Source organism: Antechinus flavipes, chromosome 5 (assembly GCF_016432865.1).
Source record: "Antechinus flavipes isolate AdamAnt ecotype Samford, QLD, Australia chromosome 5, AdamAnt_v2, whole genome shotgun sequence".
Taxonomy (NCBI): domain Eukaryota; kingdom Metazoa; phylum Chordata; class Mammalia; order Dasyuromorphia; family Dasyuridae; genus Antechinus; species Antechinus flavipes.
The window spans coordinates 37141533-37158488 of NC_067402.1; the positions used below are offsets into that span (position 1 = coordinate 37141533).

Sequence of the window (16956 nt, forward strand, 5' to 3'; positions counted from 1 at the left end):
TAATTCTCAAGATGACCATGTCCATAAACAAAGCTTTTTATTTATTTTACAAATGCCAGGAAGACTCTTGGCAAATCTCTGAGCTCTTCAGTGCCCTGGGTAGCTCTCGGACTCAGAGGTGCAGAAATGGAGCCGAGTTGCTTCAGAAGAAGCAAGTTCCTCACCTGAAAGTTCTCTACACCAAGGAAATTACATTTAGAAATGCTGTCTGCGTGTAGATATGTGTATTAATGTCAAGAGATATTAAATATTGATTTTTGAGGATAACTTTCGTTTTGAAAAGCTTAACTGCTCTTATGTTGGTTTTTTTAGGCAATACTTATCGTTGTTACAGTTGCCTTTGTTCAGGTAAGCAACCTGTTTGCTAGCATGAAAATGAAATTTTAATCAGCTTTTGATAAATGTGGCATAATGTGGGAAAAAATGCTTAATTCTGTGATTCTTTGAAGGCTAGCAAAATGAGGGATAAACAGTTTAGGAAATGAATAGTTTAGCAAATGGGTTGAATACATTTAACTTTTCTTATTTTTATAATTGCAATAAAGCTTATTTGTTAATTTAATTAATTTTAACATTCTTTTCTTTTTAAATTTTGAGTTCCAGATTCTCTCTCTTCCTTCCACTACTCTCCCTCCCATCCACTGAGAAGGCAAATTATAATACCAATTATGTATGTGAAATCATGCAAAACATATTTCTATATTAGCCAAATTTCCCCCTCCCCTTGAAAAAAAAAAAACAAAAAAAAAATTATACTTCAGTTTGTACTTAGAGTTTATCAGTTATCTTTCTGGAGAGGGATAGCACTTTTTCATCTTGGGTCTTTTGGAATTGTTTGGATCACTGTCTCAATCAGAGTAGCCACATATCTTTTTAGAATATGTAAAACAAGACTAAGTAAGTAGCAAAAGACCAGAAATATAGCTGAATATTTTAAAATTCTTTTTCTTTATCTGATTATGTATTAGAACTTGATTAATTCTGTTACTTTTCATCTTCTGCAGAGTTAAGTCAGCTGGAAAAAGCCAGTAGGGAGGGTAGAAATTTGTGGGTATTTATGGAGAGACCCTTTGGAGAAAATTCTATAGATTTCTGTGACTAAAAGGATAATGACTAATCCATTTAGTAGAATGGTACACTTGTTTACTGAATTCCTTTTTTTAAAACTTAAACTGCTTCTGATCACCTGGGGGAACTGTTTTTCTCTCTCCTCCAGCAGTGGGATGTTCTGATTTGATCAAAGAGTAGTTCCCACTGAAGTAGGTACAAAAAAAAAAAAAAAAGCTTAGAGTGAAATTTTCGAAGAGCAACCTCCATGTTTTGAGTTGGTATAATAATGCAGAAATAAAAATGCTAGGATTTTCTATTTATGTTGGTGAGTGTAGGTGTAAACAAATGTAAACTAAATTTTATTTAAATGTTAGCTTGGAAGAATATTGCTTTATGTCTTCTTCTTTGATAATATCTAAATATTGATGAACAGTGGCTCAGAACCTGTGATTGAGAGAGGTATTTGTTTTCTTACCTGAATGTCATCATATACACAAATATTGAATCACTGGATTAGGACCTTAAAGAGGTTGCAAACTTATTCATCTGTGCCTCAATTTCATACTATTCTGTGGATCTTAAATTTTATTTTGGTTGATTGAAATTTTGGCATATTAATATTTCATATTCTATAGAACTTTTCATCAATTTCATGGCCTACAATGCTGTTTTTACTCCTTTGTGATACAAAAAACAATCAAAATCAGATCATTGGAACCCAGTGTGCCTGTGAGCTGCATTAATAACTTTTCATGCTCAGAGGTTGCTTAGCTCCAGTGGTACAGGTTAAAGCAACTGAAAGCTGCTAGGATTGCAGTGAAGCATCAGTGATGAAAGGCAAAAATGTAGAAAGGGAGGTCTTCTGCCCACAGTAATCAAAGCTCTGAATTGTGCATTTCAAACTATCTTTCATATTTATGTGAGCCCTTCGGAGTCTCAGACAGATTTGCTCCCTCATCTCTGAGGCAGATGTGATAAGGATGTCAGTTTACTCCTTTTGATAGAAATAGACTCTTAAAAAGCTCCTTTGGAACAACTTCTTTGAAGCTTATTCTATTAAAGTGCATTGCCCTTCTATACTTCTAGGGGCTTTGACATTCCTGTTAATCTTCCCTGAGACCCCCTTACTTTCTAATTGTTAAATCTCTTCACAACCAGGAACTCCCTTCTCCATCTCAGCCAGACATAGAATTGACCAAAACTAAGATCTTTCCTTCAGCTCCCGTGTATTCCACTGTCAAGAACAAAACACTCCTCTTCCTCTTTTGCTTAATTCCTCTGAGTCTTGTCCTTACCCTCACTGTGAGCTCTGCTTCCTCCATCCCTCAGTACTGTCACGGACCCTCCTTCTGAACTGTGTTTGCTTCCTTGGAGGTGGGACGCTTGCAATGAGATCTGTGTTTGGATTTCATTTTGGATACTTCTATTTAAATGGGCATATTAACAGCTTTGCCCCAGAGTTGTAAGGAATGACTGAGATGATAAAGGGTGTCCCTTAATGGCCTCATACCACTGGAGACTTTTGGGATAACCTTGTAGACTGTAAAGTGCTTTCAGAATATTGACTGTTATGGTTCTTCTCAGTCTGGCTGTTCACTTCCACAACTGTCCCTCCTTGCCAGCCCCACCCTCACCATGCACCTCTGCCCCTATTTGGCTGGTGAGCAAAGCTGGAGGAGGCGTGCTCTGGGCTGGGGTCTCTGGCTGTCCCTCACCCAGCAGGGTAGCTGCTCTCGCTCTTATGCCTTCACTTTTTAACTGAGAATGTCTCTATCTCCTTTACTGAGAAGAAAGAAGCCGTGAGCTTTGCTTCCTTTCTCTCGTCTCTGCGGGGTGGCTCCGGCCTTACTGGTGGGAACTGCTCTCTCCCAGTGACCAGTGGTCTTTGGATGTCCAGATGCACAGGATCTCTCTTCAGTCCTCTCCTCTTAGGACCTCCCTGCTGCACCCAACACTGCTGACTGCTCTCCTAGCCATTCTTCTGCCTGGCTTCCCGGCTTATGGATGGTCACTCACCCCATGTCCCACCTCGAGGCTTTGTTCTGCTCCCTCGTCTCTCCGTATCTATTGTGGTGCCTCATTACCTGTTGCATCTATAAATGACTCTCAGAACTATTCATTTGTTCTTTCATCACCAGACATTTTAAACCAGTTGATCTTTAGGGATTTCAGACTAAACATGTCGGGAACAGAATTCGGCTTTCACTTGCCCCAGACGTCCATGTCTTCTGAGTACACTCCAACCATCCTGCCAGCCTTGCAACTTCATACCTTTGAAGTAGCCTTTGATTCCCAGATGCTCCCATTGTAATCAGTCCTCCACATGGCTACCAATGTATTTATTTTACTTAGGCAAAGATCTTACCACATCATTTCTCTATTCAAGAAACTCTTATTGTCTCTAGGATCAAATAGAGACTTTTTGAACCCTTCACAAATTGCTTCTCACCTGTTTTCCAAATTCATTCTATGTGGAAACTTGTGGGCCCATAACACTGCCTGACCCCTTCCCTCTATCACAGGGGGAACCATAGGATGGACCTTCAGGCATCATGTCCTGGAAAGTGTAATCTCCTGGCATTGGGAACTCTGCCTCTTTGGAACACAAAGTCATGAGCAGGCCTGGAATGTGCCCATTCCCACCCCATCCCATTCATCTTGCCACCATGGTGATTTAGTCCCTCATAACCCCTTCTCTTTGAGTTTGACATCTCTGGTCTGGCCTAACTGCCCTTGCTGCCCTTTACATAGAGCACTCTATCTTTCAGCTTTTAGACTGATCATGCCATATTTCTAGTAATGTTTGTTTATAAGGATGTCCTCAGTAATCCCTCGTTATATATACGTGTTGTATATCTGTAGCACATTGTATATCCATGAAAACGATCTAGTCAAAAGGGTTGTAGTCTGTTAATGTATAGAACATATCAAATAAATTATTATAACTACATTTTAAAATTTCCCATGGTCAGATTTGGTTGACATTAAAATTAGGATTTTATAATAAAGTTCTGTATAAATATTGGAATAATATTTATTTTTGGATCTTTGACTTTTCCTTAATAAATCTCATTTGTGAAAGAGCCTTTTTTGCTTAAGAGCTTTAACTTTGAAATTGATTTTGACTTGTACTATTTTATGCTAGATCATTATTAATTTGTGTTTAGTATGGAATCTGAAAGCTTTAGAAAGATTGTATTCAACTATGTCTGAGCCTGGTGGTAGATTCTGGTACTTCCCATAAATGGTGGTGATGGTATGTGAGGAAGTGCTTTTGTATATCTTCATTGACCTTTTTTTGATTTCCATCAGAGAGCCCATTGCTATTTCAGATTGGCTAACTGACAGAATAAAAAGCATTTATTTAATGCATAGTATATGAGTAGTGTCCTGCTTATTGGAGGGAGGGCAAATTTTTAAAAATGCAAATGAGATAGTCCCTATTCTTTAGGACCTGATAGATCAGGTAATACATTTAGGGGAGTATTGACAATAATTGTAACACTGACTTAATGCTTGTTCCCAAAGGAAGAGATGTCTGGTGAGCCCTGGAAAGAGGAATAGTGACAAGGTGAACGGGATGAGATGGGAATGGGAGCACTTCAGGGGGCTGCTCATGACTTTGTGTTCCAAAGAGCCAGAGTTCCTGATGTCAGCACCCCAGGACATGATGTCTCAAGGTCCATCCTGTAGTTCCCAGGACTGTGGTGCAGGGAAGGGGGGAGGGCAGGTGTGTTCCAATCTCCCTGGAGAGTTGCTGAATCCTCTCGTGCTATATCTCTCCTCTTCCTTGGGGCTCACCAGAAGCTGGGCTGAGATCCCGTCCTCTCAGCCATCTCTTATAGAGAACCCCAGAGGACACGCAAGAGAGAAAAGCAGGGATTCGGGGGGAGGTCTTGTCTTGTAGCTGGGAGTGCTTGTGATTGGAAGGAGAGCTTCCCTGTTGAAAGACAGGAGACAAAAGGAGGTGAGGTTGGACTTCTCCAGCTGTGAAAAAAGTCTTTCTAGACAAAATTGCAGGGATGGGGTGATGGTTTAGGTTGGATTGCAGGGTCTCCTTATCCATGGACAAGAAGTTGTCAGGATAGTAGGTTAGACCCTGCTTGTCCTGTGCCCTTTTATAGTTTACTAGATTTCTGATTCCCTTGTGGTTGAGAACTTTCTGGCATTGGACCACAAGGTGATGGGGGATGGGATGTCCTTTAATGTTTGTCAAAAGGTTGTAAAATTATGGTGGTTCCTGTTGTCTCTCTATGAGAGCTCTTTATACGCTCTGTTGGGCTTAGAGAATGACACAGCGTTTGTTCTTGTTCAACCTTTATAAATAGCTACAAATAGAGATATTAGTGTAGAAGTGTGGACTTCATTTAGGTATGGGAAGATCTGAAAAGAGGAACATGATTGTGTCCCACCCTGGGCTCTGGTCCATGGGCATTTGTGTCTGCTAGCCTTTGGGGGTCAAGATGTGAGACCTTGGGTCCTGTTTACTTGGCATATTTACGTGAGGCTATCGACCTCACTCATCCTCACCTGCCTTAGACACTCCCTGTATGCTAACAGTTGATTTAGGTTTCTCTCTGAATTATCTTTCCATATGGCCTGAAGTCAGGCAGAAACCTGCCTGGTAGAGTGACTCTCTGACTGACTTAGTGTATGAGCACATGGAGCAGCATTATAAGTGGCCAGGTGGGATATGTGACCTATAAGTTCATGGACAGGTAGCCTGGATGGGCTGGTAGAGCAGCTGGGGGCAGCTTTGACACCCTCTCCATCACTGAAGTGAAAGGAAGCTCTGTTCCCTCTGAGAGTCCGAGCATTCTCCTGTCCTCAGTTTAGTTGTATGAAAAACTAGGGGAAAACAGTCAGAGGCTTGTTCTCATTTAGTGAGCTTATGTTCTTTTTTGTGATCTTGTGAGTAAAATTAAATTTGTAGTGTCTCCAGATCTTTATAAAGATGATACTGTGCCAGCCACTTATTTCGGCTATCTCCATTAAACCTTAATCTGAATATTATTTGAATCAAGTCTCCATCAAACTCATCTTTACAGTTTTGTTAAATTAAGTGACAATAAAATTATTAAAACTAACTATAATTTACACACCCCTTTTTTGAGGAAATATATGCCTTCAGTGAAAGGAGTATGTGGAATTGAGAGAGATTTCCAATTTAGTGATAGAGATGAAAGCCTTTCTAGTTGACTGTTGGTGATTACTTTGCTTGTTTTGCTTTGTTTTTTACATGACATGATCTACTATTAGTTTACATTTATATTGCACTTATCTGTTTTGTAGTTTGGATGTATCTGTTGCATTTTTTGGCCCCTACAATGTCCTAATGATTAGATGGTATTTTTCAGATGAGAAAAGAAAGGCTTGGAGTTTGTGTTAAGATGAATCTATCTTTAATTCTTTGATTTGTATTTCTCATTTTATCAGGAATATCGTTCTGAAAAATCTCTTGAGGAATTGAGTAAACTTGTACCACCGGAATGTCATTGGTAAGATTTGTTTCTGACATGAAAGTTTCTCATTTTTAAAATGGAGGTCGAGAATTACTGTTTTAGAATGAATTCATCATGGATCTATCTTTATCTAATAATATAAAAGGTATTGATTCAACTAAATGGGAAAGGTTATGTGAACTTTTTGAAACATGTACTTAATATTGACTTAATTGTTTTAGCTTAATTTAGAGAGTCTTTAAATATTGTTATGCCCCAAGTATAGTTTCTGTCATAGAAGACTTTTAAGTTTTTCTAATTCTCACTTTTTAAATTGCATATTTTGGATACTCCATTTCTTAAAATTATTTCCTGTCATATGAACCATCTTAATGATAGTAATGATCATAATGATTTTAGCTTTGACTTGCTGAGAAGATTTCCTTTAAAATGAGCAGTGCCCTCTCTGTTGCTAATGGTATTTTTAATTCTAGTGTGCGAGAAGGGAGGTTGGAACATACACTTGCACGGGATCTGGTTCCAGGAGATACAGTTTGTCTGTCTGTGGGAGACAGAGTTCCTGCTGACCTACGTTTGTTTGAGGTATGTATGGCAACCTTATGTGGAAGGGGACGAAGTCTTGTGAAAGGACCAGAAGTGAAAAGAGAGATACTTATGGCAATAAGTGTTAATGCTTGATCTTCAGGTTAGGAGTGGCAGTTAGGAAGCATTTAAATAGCTTGAGGGGGAGTCCTATAGAATTTAATAGAATATATGCAGGTGGACTGGGGAAGTCTAGGAAAGAGCTTTTCAACTTTTAGTAAGAAAGGAGTTTAATCTTGAAACAAATAGCATCTTTTTGCAAGTGAATTCGTTGTCTTTAGCCATGATATTGACTATTTTGCTTTTAGTTTGATGGATCTAAATAAGATAATTATTATCTAAATAAATCTGATAGCATGTACCTACCAATCTTGAATTATTTTTTCTTATGCTAATGTTTTTTAGGATTTATTTAATTTTATCCCTTTTCTTTTCTTGTCCTGTACATATGGGCTGGTTTCCTTCCATTTACTCTTTTCTTCCTGATAAAATGATAATGTCCACATAAAAAGGCCCTAAAAATTAAGTAGAGTTAACAAAATTATATTTAATTTTGGAATATATCTTTTAAGTTTAAAAAAATTTTTTTTGAGATGGGGAAGAGGTTGAGTCTTCAATTCAAGAGATATGCAATACATATTAGTGTTGATAGTTCCTTCATCCATCAATGCAGATCACAACTGTTTGCAACTTAAGGTCTTGAAGGATTGCTGGGGGTGCCATGATACACAAAGTTTGGAATCAGGAGTTCAAATCCAGCCTCAGACACTTAACAGCTATGTGACCCTGAGGAGGTCACTTTACCCTATTTATCTCAGTTTATTTACCTGTAATATGACCTGGAGAAGAAATAAATGGCAAACTACTTCCAGTGTTTTTGCCAAGAAACCCCCAAATAGGATCACATGACTGAAAAATGACTGAACAACAAAGCAGCAAAAAGATCTTAGAGAGTTTCCTGGAGTGCTGAGAGTTCAGAGAATTTCCTTGACAGTATAAGTCACTTATTCAGTATGTTTTTGAGTCCTCTTGACTCCAGGACCAGCTCTCTGCCTATAATGCCAATTGTCCATCAGCTAAAAACCACACTAAGACTTTTTAGATGCCTCAGATGTTAATGTTTCTATTTAAACATGGATATATTCTGTGATTCAGAGTCTAATACTTCTCTTCCCTCCCTCCCCCCCCCCCCCCCCCAATTCCCTTCCATTTTATTCCCACATAACTTGATCCTTTTTTTTGTAAACAATACTTCACTTTTTGTGCCAGGAACTCTTTGGAAATTAGAATGCTAATTGATTCTTGCCATTCAGGTTTTTTGCTTGGTTAGAAAAAACAAAGTTGTTTTCTATGTTAAAACGTTAATCAGAAGTATGATACAGTTAGCAAGGATTGAAAGATGTTCCAGAGCTGGGGAATTGTCAATTTGGGTTTGTAGTTTTAAATTTTATTTTAAATATTGGGCTTAGTTAATGGAGAGTCCTTGTTGAGGATATTCCTATTTCTTTTCTTTTTTACACAAGTGTGATAACTCTGTTCTCTGAGATTTGCACAGTGCCTTAGCCCTCTCTGTTATAAAAAGTGTTCCCTTTGCAAAGATTTTTGTGCTTGTTGGATGACTGTACTATTTATACTGAAGGTCTTTATCCTGCTCGCCAAATAGCTTTATAGAGAAATGATATCAAAAAATTATCATCTTGCTGAAGATATCATAGAGTTTGAATAACAATAATAATTGTTCCTTCAAGGTGCATGAAGCGCATTATATAAGTTATCTTCTTTGGTCCTCATAGAAATCTTGGGGGAAGGGTGCTATTATTATCCTTTTTTTTTACCGATGAGAAACCTGAGACAGGCAGAAGAGCAATGACATCTCAGAATCACATGGCTAGTATCAGTGGCAGGAATTAAACTTGGGTCTTTCTGAGTAAGAAATTGAGGCACGGCGTTCCTGTGTTATATAAGCTGTGCCTTCCTGAAGGCCTCCGGCTTCCATGGTGGGACAGGGAGTGTTGGATTATAGTCAGCTTCCCTAAGGACTGTAATAGGCTGGTAAGTTGTGCCGTATAGAACGTGAAGAAATGAAGGGGATAAAGGCAAAGTCATACCCACTTCCCAAGTGAAAAGGGCGGGGACTCTAAGGCTACAGGGCAGCAGATCCCCAACAAGTGGGCATGCTCATTAGGAGCGGAAGGGGGACATGGCTGTCCATTGATCCAGCTTTTCTTCTTAAGAAGGGCTTGGTGCACGTCAGATTTTGCAGCATGTGGTTTGGGCTGCTACTGCAAGTGACCCAGGGACCGGGGAAATGGGTCCCCAGGAAGGCAGCTGGATTAGGGAAGGCTCCGTGAGGATCAAGCAATGGAGACACAGTGTGTGTGTGTGTGTGGGGGGGGGGTGGCACAGGGCAATCCTAGGCGACTGAACTGACCCCTGTTTGTTCTTTTTGGGTCCTGGAGCAGAGCTTGGAGCAGTGGGGGAAGGTGGAGCAAGGCTGACTTGGGCATAGTGGAATGAAAACTTGCTGGAGATTCTAGCTGTCCTTTAGCAGAGTGATCCCTTTAGCGGAAGTCCTTCAGCCAAGGCTGCATGGACAACTTGGTGCATTGGGCATAGAAGAGAACTTCTTTTATATGTGGGTTGGACTTCCCTGTCCAGCCTGAGGTTCTGTCATAGGTCAGCTATGCCAGTGGTATTGCTTGTGAATGTTGGATAACTTGGCTGTGCCAAATAGCAAGGCTAGGGAAGGTGCCCTTTACTCCATCTTACTGGCAATTTGTTCTTCATAATTAACAACATTAGAATTGAGTGCAGTTTAGAAGGCAAATTTAGAAATTTTAGTTTAACATGATCGTTTGGCCATATTGCTTAACTTTCAGAGGATCCCAACGTCGCTAAATATGTATTTCTGTTGCATGGATGTAGACATTACCACTTTGATAAGAGTTAACTTGACATCCTCCATTAGCTCTTAAAATCCCAGTATAGGACTAAAATATACCAGACTGAGACTTGGCAAGCTAAATTGGCATCATGTTACAGCAGGAAGTTGCTGAAGATTTATTAATTAATGTGGGCCTTGTTCCTCTAGAGTGGTTTTCAAAGTGTTTACCCTTTGGTGTTCCTGAAATCTTTTTCAGAGAGTCTGCAAGGTCAAAACAGTTTTCTTAATACTAAGATATTTTAAGTTCTAATACAGTAAATATCAATAGATATAACCCACAGAAGCAAAAGCTTTTGCAGTGGTTGAGGTTCTAAGGAATTAAAAGAGTGTGCAAAGAGATCCTGTGATGAAAGTTCAAGAAAGATTTTTGGCCTAATGTAAATTTTAAATATTATTTTAAATTCTAAATAAAGACTGTTGGACTTTAACTGGCAAATTGAAAGATATGAAATCGCAGAAAAAAGCCAATGCCTTTTTTAAAGAGGTATTTTAACAGGCTTCTAATAGTTTTCATAACATCTTTCTGCATGGAAAATAAATTAATGAATTATCAAAATATTTTTAAGGAAGAAGTTTGCAGACCCTGAGTTAAGAACCTTTGGTTAGATGTTCTTTTAGATCTCATTAACTTCTTATATGAATTTTGAATACTATTTATCAATTGATCTTTTTTTATACAGTAATTTCCCTAAAGTAGGAATGGCTTAAATTATTTTTCCACAAAGTAGTGTGGCTATGTGAGGACATCATTATATCCTAATGACATTACTCTGTAACCGACTGAAAGGTCATTTAAACTATTTGAGACAACCATTTATTTAAAAGACAATATGAGGGGAAAAACCTAACTTTTCGTAGCTGAACAAGAGAATTGCTTCACTTGTAAAGAAATTGTCATAGACAGGGCTGGCAGATTTGATTATATAGAAATAAAACAAATAAAAAATAATAAAGTTAGATTAAAAGTAGATAGGAGTGGGGATGGAATATTTACTTTAAACCTGACTGAGAAAATTTTGATTCCAGGATATACAAAGAGCTTGGTACAAGTTTATAAGGTTAATAAGGTCATGATGGTAGAAAATTTATACAAGAGGAAACCTTATAGTAAACACTTAAAAAAATCTTCAGTCTGACATATTCATATTAGCAAAAATAAATAAAAGTCATAAAATCCAGTGGTTAGCACAACCCAGAAGTTGGTTATGGTACTTTTTGTCAGTTTCCTTTGCTGCTAGCAATTTTTTTTTCCAACAAGATGTCAGGATATATGAGATTGTAAAAAATTGTCCTTTTTGACATTGTGATGCCCCCTTTTTTGAAAGTCTATAGAGTTTTGAGGTTCAAAAGAGAGACTCTAAAAGATTGGATTCACAGACTGGTGTCGTGAGGTGTCTCAGAAGAATTTTCAGCCTTGGACCCATTTTCAATCAAGAGGAAAAGTTTATTATAATTGTAACGCCAATTGAAGTGGGTTAAGTTCCAAAAGGATTTAGGAAAGAACCAGGAGTGATAAGACAGAGAGATCTAGTTCTTCATATTGCTGATATTCTATTTTCATGACCCAGAGGTAGAACAGAAGAGTAGTCTGGTATGCACCTCAACATTTGTCTCAGAAATGCTGTTATTACTGACCAACACATTGTTATCTGTCAGTCAGCAAAGTTTATAGGACTATACTATAGTATTTGTAAAGCCAGGAGGCTTTAGTATCATTGACAGATTGTTAGAACAATAGCACTTCTAAGATCTGGGAAGCCTCAGGATATATGCTATATTTCTCCTAGAAGCTGTACCCCCATCAAGAGGTGTTCAAAAAAAGGAGAAAAATTTCAAAAGTAGAGGGGGAAAATACCTCATTGATAAAAGATAATTTTAGCATTGTAGCCACAAAGATCTGGGAAAAAAATTCCCCGTGGTTGAGAATAACTAGATAAATATTGATATGTAAAAGAAACAGAGAGTTTTATTGCTATTGATAATAACAAATATTAAGTCTATGCCAAAATATCCAATACTTACTAAGAGTACTGTATGTGTGAGGCAGAAAAAATGAACTGATCCCTGTCCCCATGGAACGTCTATCTCAGAAAGCAACCAATATACTTCTAAGTAAATAGAAAGTAAACACATGATGACTTTTGGGGGAGACCATGCTGGAGAAGCTAGAGAAGTAATTCAAAGCAGGATAAAAATAGAATTGTATTCACATGTATTACAGGTATGTAGAAGTGTTTATGTGGGTTATAAGAATTGGAAATGGTTACCCTTAATTCAGTTTTATTCATTCTAGTGAACTTAACACATTTTAAAAGGCTTATTTGTGGGTAAGAATGGCTCTTTTGTCTCTAATCTGGCTTTAAGGGGAGACAATCATTTGAGAACCATTGAATCTTTTGGTTTCTGAAAGGGTAACCTCTGAGTAAGTTGAGGTAATTCAAGAGCTTTGATCTTCATTGCAGTTTTAAAAATAGAAGAAAAGCTTGTTCATGTTCACTTGTCTTCTCCCTGATGTTCCTCAGATGAGCCTTTTCTACTAAAATGCATGTAGCACCTTGCCCAGGTGCCAGCTCTGAAGGGGCTGTTGGCTGGCCATGACTGAATGTAGGGTTGCAGGGAGCTGTGTGTGTGAAGGAGAAGGCTTTTCTCCTTCACTAAAAAAGTTCATTTTGGGCAGCAGTGCAGGCTTTGGGAACACTGAGAGAGGGGACCTCTAGGTAAGCATGTTTGGGGAAATTGCAGGAGGTAATCTCTCCTCCCATTACAACACCTAGACTGTGTCATCTGCCTTTGAGGCAAAAGGAACTCTTTTGGATTTTTATAAATGGATTAATAGGTCTCTTTAGTGTGTATTCTATGTGAATGAATGAATGAATGAAAATGCCCTTAAAAATAGCCCTTACTATCTGCCAAGCACTGATGTTGAGATTCAAAAAGGGAACCCAAAAGGTTGGGGTCACAGACTGTTGTCATGAAGTATCTCAAAAGAATTTGCAGAAATGGATAATTTTGATTATATTAAATTAAAAAGGTTTTGTACAAACAAAACCAATTCAGACAAGATTAGAAGGGAAGCAATAAATTGGGGAAAATTTTTACATTCAAGGGGTCTGTTAATTTCTAAAATATATAGAGAATTGACTCAGATTTATGATGACTTAAGCCATTTTCCAATTGATAAATGTTGATGTTAAAGGATATGAACAGATAATTTTCAGATGAAGAAATTGAAGTCATTTCTAATTATATGAAATGATGTTCCAAATCATTATTGATCAGAGAAATGCAAATTAAGACAATTCTGAGGTACCATTACACACATTTCAGATTGTCTAAAATGAGAGGAAAAGATAATGATGAATGTTGGAGGGGATGTGGGAAAACTGGGACAATGATACATTGTTGGTGGAACTGTGAATAGCTCCAACCATTCTGGAGAGCAATTTGGAACTATTTCCAAAGAGCTACAAACTGTGCATACCCTTTGATCCAGCAGTGTTACTACTAGGTCTGTATCCCAAAGGGATCATAAAGGAGGGAAAGGGACCCACGTGTGCAGAAATGTTTGTGGTAGCCCTTTGTGTAGTGGTAAGGAACTGGAAACTGAGTGAATGCCCATCAGTTGGAGAATGGCTGAATAAGTTGTGATATATGAATGTTATGGAATATTATTGTTCTGTAAGAAATGACCAGCAGAATGATTTCAGAGACGCCTGGAGAGACTTACATGAACTGATGCTGAGTGAAATGAGCAGGACCAGGAGATCATTATACATAGCAACTACGAGACTATATGATGATCAGTTCTGATGGACATGGCTCTTTTCAACAGCGAGGTGATTCAGGCCAGTTCTAATGATCTTGTGATGAGGAGAGCCATCTGCTTCTAGGGAGGGAACTGGGGAACTGAGTGTGGATCACAACATAGTATTTTCACTTTTGTTATTTTGTTTGCTTGCCTTTTGCTTTCTTTCTCATTTTTTCCCTTTTTTGATCTGATTTTCCTTGTGCTGCATGATAATTGTGGAAATGTCTATAGAAGAATTACAAATGTTTAACCTATATTGGATTACTTGATGTCTAGGAGGAGTAGGGGAAGAGAGAGAGAAAAATTTGGAACACAAAAGTTTTGCAAGGGTGAATATTGAAAATTATGCTGGTGTTTTGAAAATAAAAAGCTTTAATTTTAAAAATTGGTTATCATTCCTTAACATGTTAAAAAAAAAAAAAAAAGAATTTGCAGGCTTGAACCCATCTCTAAGCCAAGGGGCCAAGTTTACTGTATTTCCTATGCCAATTGAAGCAGGCTAAATTCCAAAAGGATTTAACAAAGAATGAGGAGAAAGAAGATAAATTTATAGGACACAGAGAGACCAGAGCTTTGTGTAATTTATTTGATAATTTTATGGCTTACAAGTAGGTTTGAGGAGTGTTCTGTTCACCTGTTCACTCTTGTCTCAGGAATGTAGTTATCACTAATCAGATTATCTGTCTGACAGTCAGCAATGTTTGTAGGACTATCCCAAGACCCGAAGACTTTAGAATCATTGACAAACAGATTATTAGAACAAAAGCTTTCTAAGATCTCAGGATCACTGCTATATTTCCCCTAGAAACTGTACCTTATCACTGGGATAAATGTCAAGAATATCAGTATGAAAGCAAAAACAGCTTTTGCCCTTAAGGAGCTTCTATTTGGGGGTTGAAAGGCTCCAGGGAGAATAGATTGATGGTGATTGGAGAAGGGAACAGAGGCCATTCTCTGGTTCATTTCTTAACTAGCCTTAATCACTGAATGGGCTATTGCATTAGTCAGACTGATGTGAGAAATAGATGGACATTTTTTTAAAATAACTTTTTATTGATAGAACCCATGCCAGGGTAAATTTTTACATCATTATCCCTTGCATTCACTTCTGTTCCGATTTTTTCCCTCCCTCCCTCCTCCCCCTCCCCCAGATGGCAAGCAGTCCTTTACATGTTGAATAGGTTACAGTATATCCTGGATACAATATATGTGTGCAGAACTGAACAGTTTTCTTGTTGCACAGGGAGAATTGGATTCAAAAGGTAAAAATGACCCGGGAAGAAAAACAAAAATGCAAGCAGTTTATATTCATTTCCCAGTGTTCTTTCTTTGGGTGTAGCTGCTTCTGTCCATCTTTGATCAATTGAAACTGAATTAGCTCTCTTTATCGAAGAGATCCACTTCCATCAGAATACATCCTCATATAGTATCGTTGTTGAGGTATATAATGATCTCCTGGTTCTGCTCATTTCACTTAGCATCAGTTCATGTAAGTCTCGCCAGTCCTCTCTGTATTCATCCCGCTGGTCATTCCTTACAGAACAATAATATTCCATAACGTTCATATACCACAATTTACTCAACCATTCTCCAATTGATGGGCATCCATTCATTTTCCAGCTTCTAGCCACTACAAACAGGGCTGTCACAAACATTTTGGCACGTACAGGTCCCTTTCCCTTCTTTAGTATCTCTTTGGAGTATAAGCCTAGTAGAAACAGTGCTGGATCAAAGGGGATGCACAGTTTGATAACCTTTTGAGCATAGTTCCAAATTGCTCTCCAGAATGGCTGGATGTGTTCACAATTCCACCAACAATGTATCAGTGTCCCTGTTTTCCCACATCCCCTCCAACATTCATCATTAACTTTCCCTGTCACTAGCCAATCTGACAGGTGTGTAGTGGTATCTCAGAGTTGCCTTAATTTGCATTTCTCTGATTAATAATGTAGATGGACATTTGTTTTCCAAAGTTATGAAAATTAAATTGAAGAAATGAAACCTAAGTTAGAAAACTAAAACCCACAAGGACAACAAAGAATAATCAAGAATGAAGTTTATCTTCCCCCTTACAGAATGTGAGCTTCTTGGGTGCAGGGAATGATAAAGAGTGATGGTTTGAGATTTAAAAAGAATCTTTTATTTTTTGCCTTTAGCCCTCCTCTGTTACCCTTCTCCCTTCTAGAATGGAAGCTCCTTGGGAGCAGGGACTGGCTGTGTAATGAGAGGTGGAGATTTATGGTGTAACCCCTGTAACATCCCATTAATGTGGAATCAGGGGAGGGACTTGTGCTTCAGAGTAGGAAATAAAATGCTGCGGTGGAGGTGTGTTTATTCACTCAGGCACCCATTTTTGCAAGAATGTAAAAGAAGGGGCAGCTAGATAGGACCTGAGTTCAAATTTGGCCTCAGATATTTAACACTTCCTAGCTGTGTGACCCTGGGCAAGTCATTTAACCCCAGTTGTCTCAGCCAAAAAAAAAAAAAAAAGAATGTAAAAGAAATCTTACCTGCATTCATCAGTGAGTCAATGGAGTTCTTAGTAAGATATTTCGTTTCTTACAAATGGGGGCTCATCTGGGATCCAGATATTAGGAGTTTGGGGTGGCCCTGTCGAAGCACAAGCAGCTATGCCCTATTGATTTCAATAGCCTCATGGCTCTATTCTGGGACCCTCCCCTCTCCCCAATAGACAGTCCAGGAGATCCCAGGACCACAAAGTAAGGTTACTGATGAATCCAGGAAACAGTTAAGGAACTGGAGTAGGTTCTGTAGCAGTCAGGTAAACTGTGCATAGACCAGCCTTAACAATCTAGTATTGCCTTTGGTGCCTGGGGCCATGTTACAAGGTCTGAGGTGTCAGACAGGTTGGTAAGATGGGGAATTTAATGGCACCAAGGAGTGAGAACTCCTGAGATACATACTTCACATATAGTCCTGGAAGAGAGGGGATGTCAGGAAATCTAGAGTTGAATTAATATTAGTGATCTGGGATCAATGGAGTGTGGAAATCTCCAAGCTGGAGTGCAGGAAGAATCTGCACAAGGGATGAATCTAAAAGAAACTCTAGGGGAGAAGTAAAGAAATGGGGCCCTGAAAGAGAAGAGATT

The 16956-nt window shown here is 38.5% G+C and overlaps 1 protein-coding gene across 2 annotated transcripts in view; it reads left to right on the forward strand.

Moving 5' to 3' along the window:
* The window catches only part of ATP2C1 (ATPase secretory pathway Ca2+ transporting 1), a 145572-nt gene that overhangs the window by 70725 nt on the left and 57891 nt on the right, over window positions 1-16956 (forward strand). For both annotated transcript variants that reach the window (XM_051962717.1, XM_051962718.1), the window contains 3 exons: window positions 313-348; window positions 6487-6548; window positions 6986-7094. In XM_051962717.1, the coding sequence (XP_051818677.1) occupies window positions 313-348; window positions 6487-6548; window positions 6986-7094 (207 nt within the window). The remainder of the gene's footprint in view (window positions 1-312; window positions 349-6486; window positions 6549-6985; window positions 7095-16956) is intronic.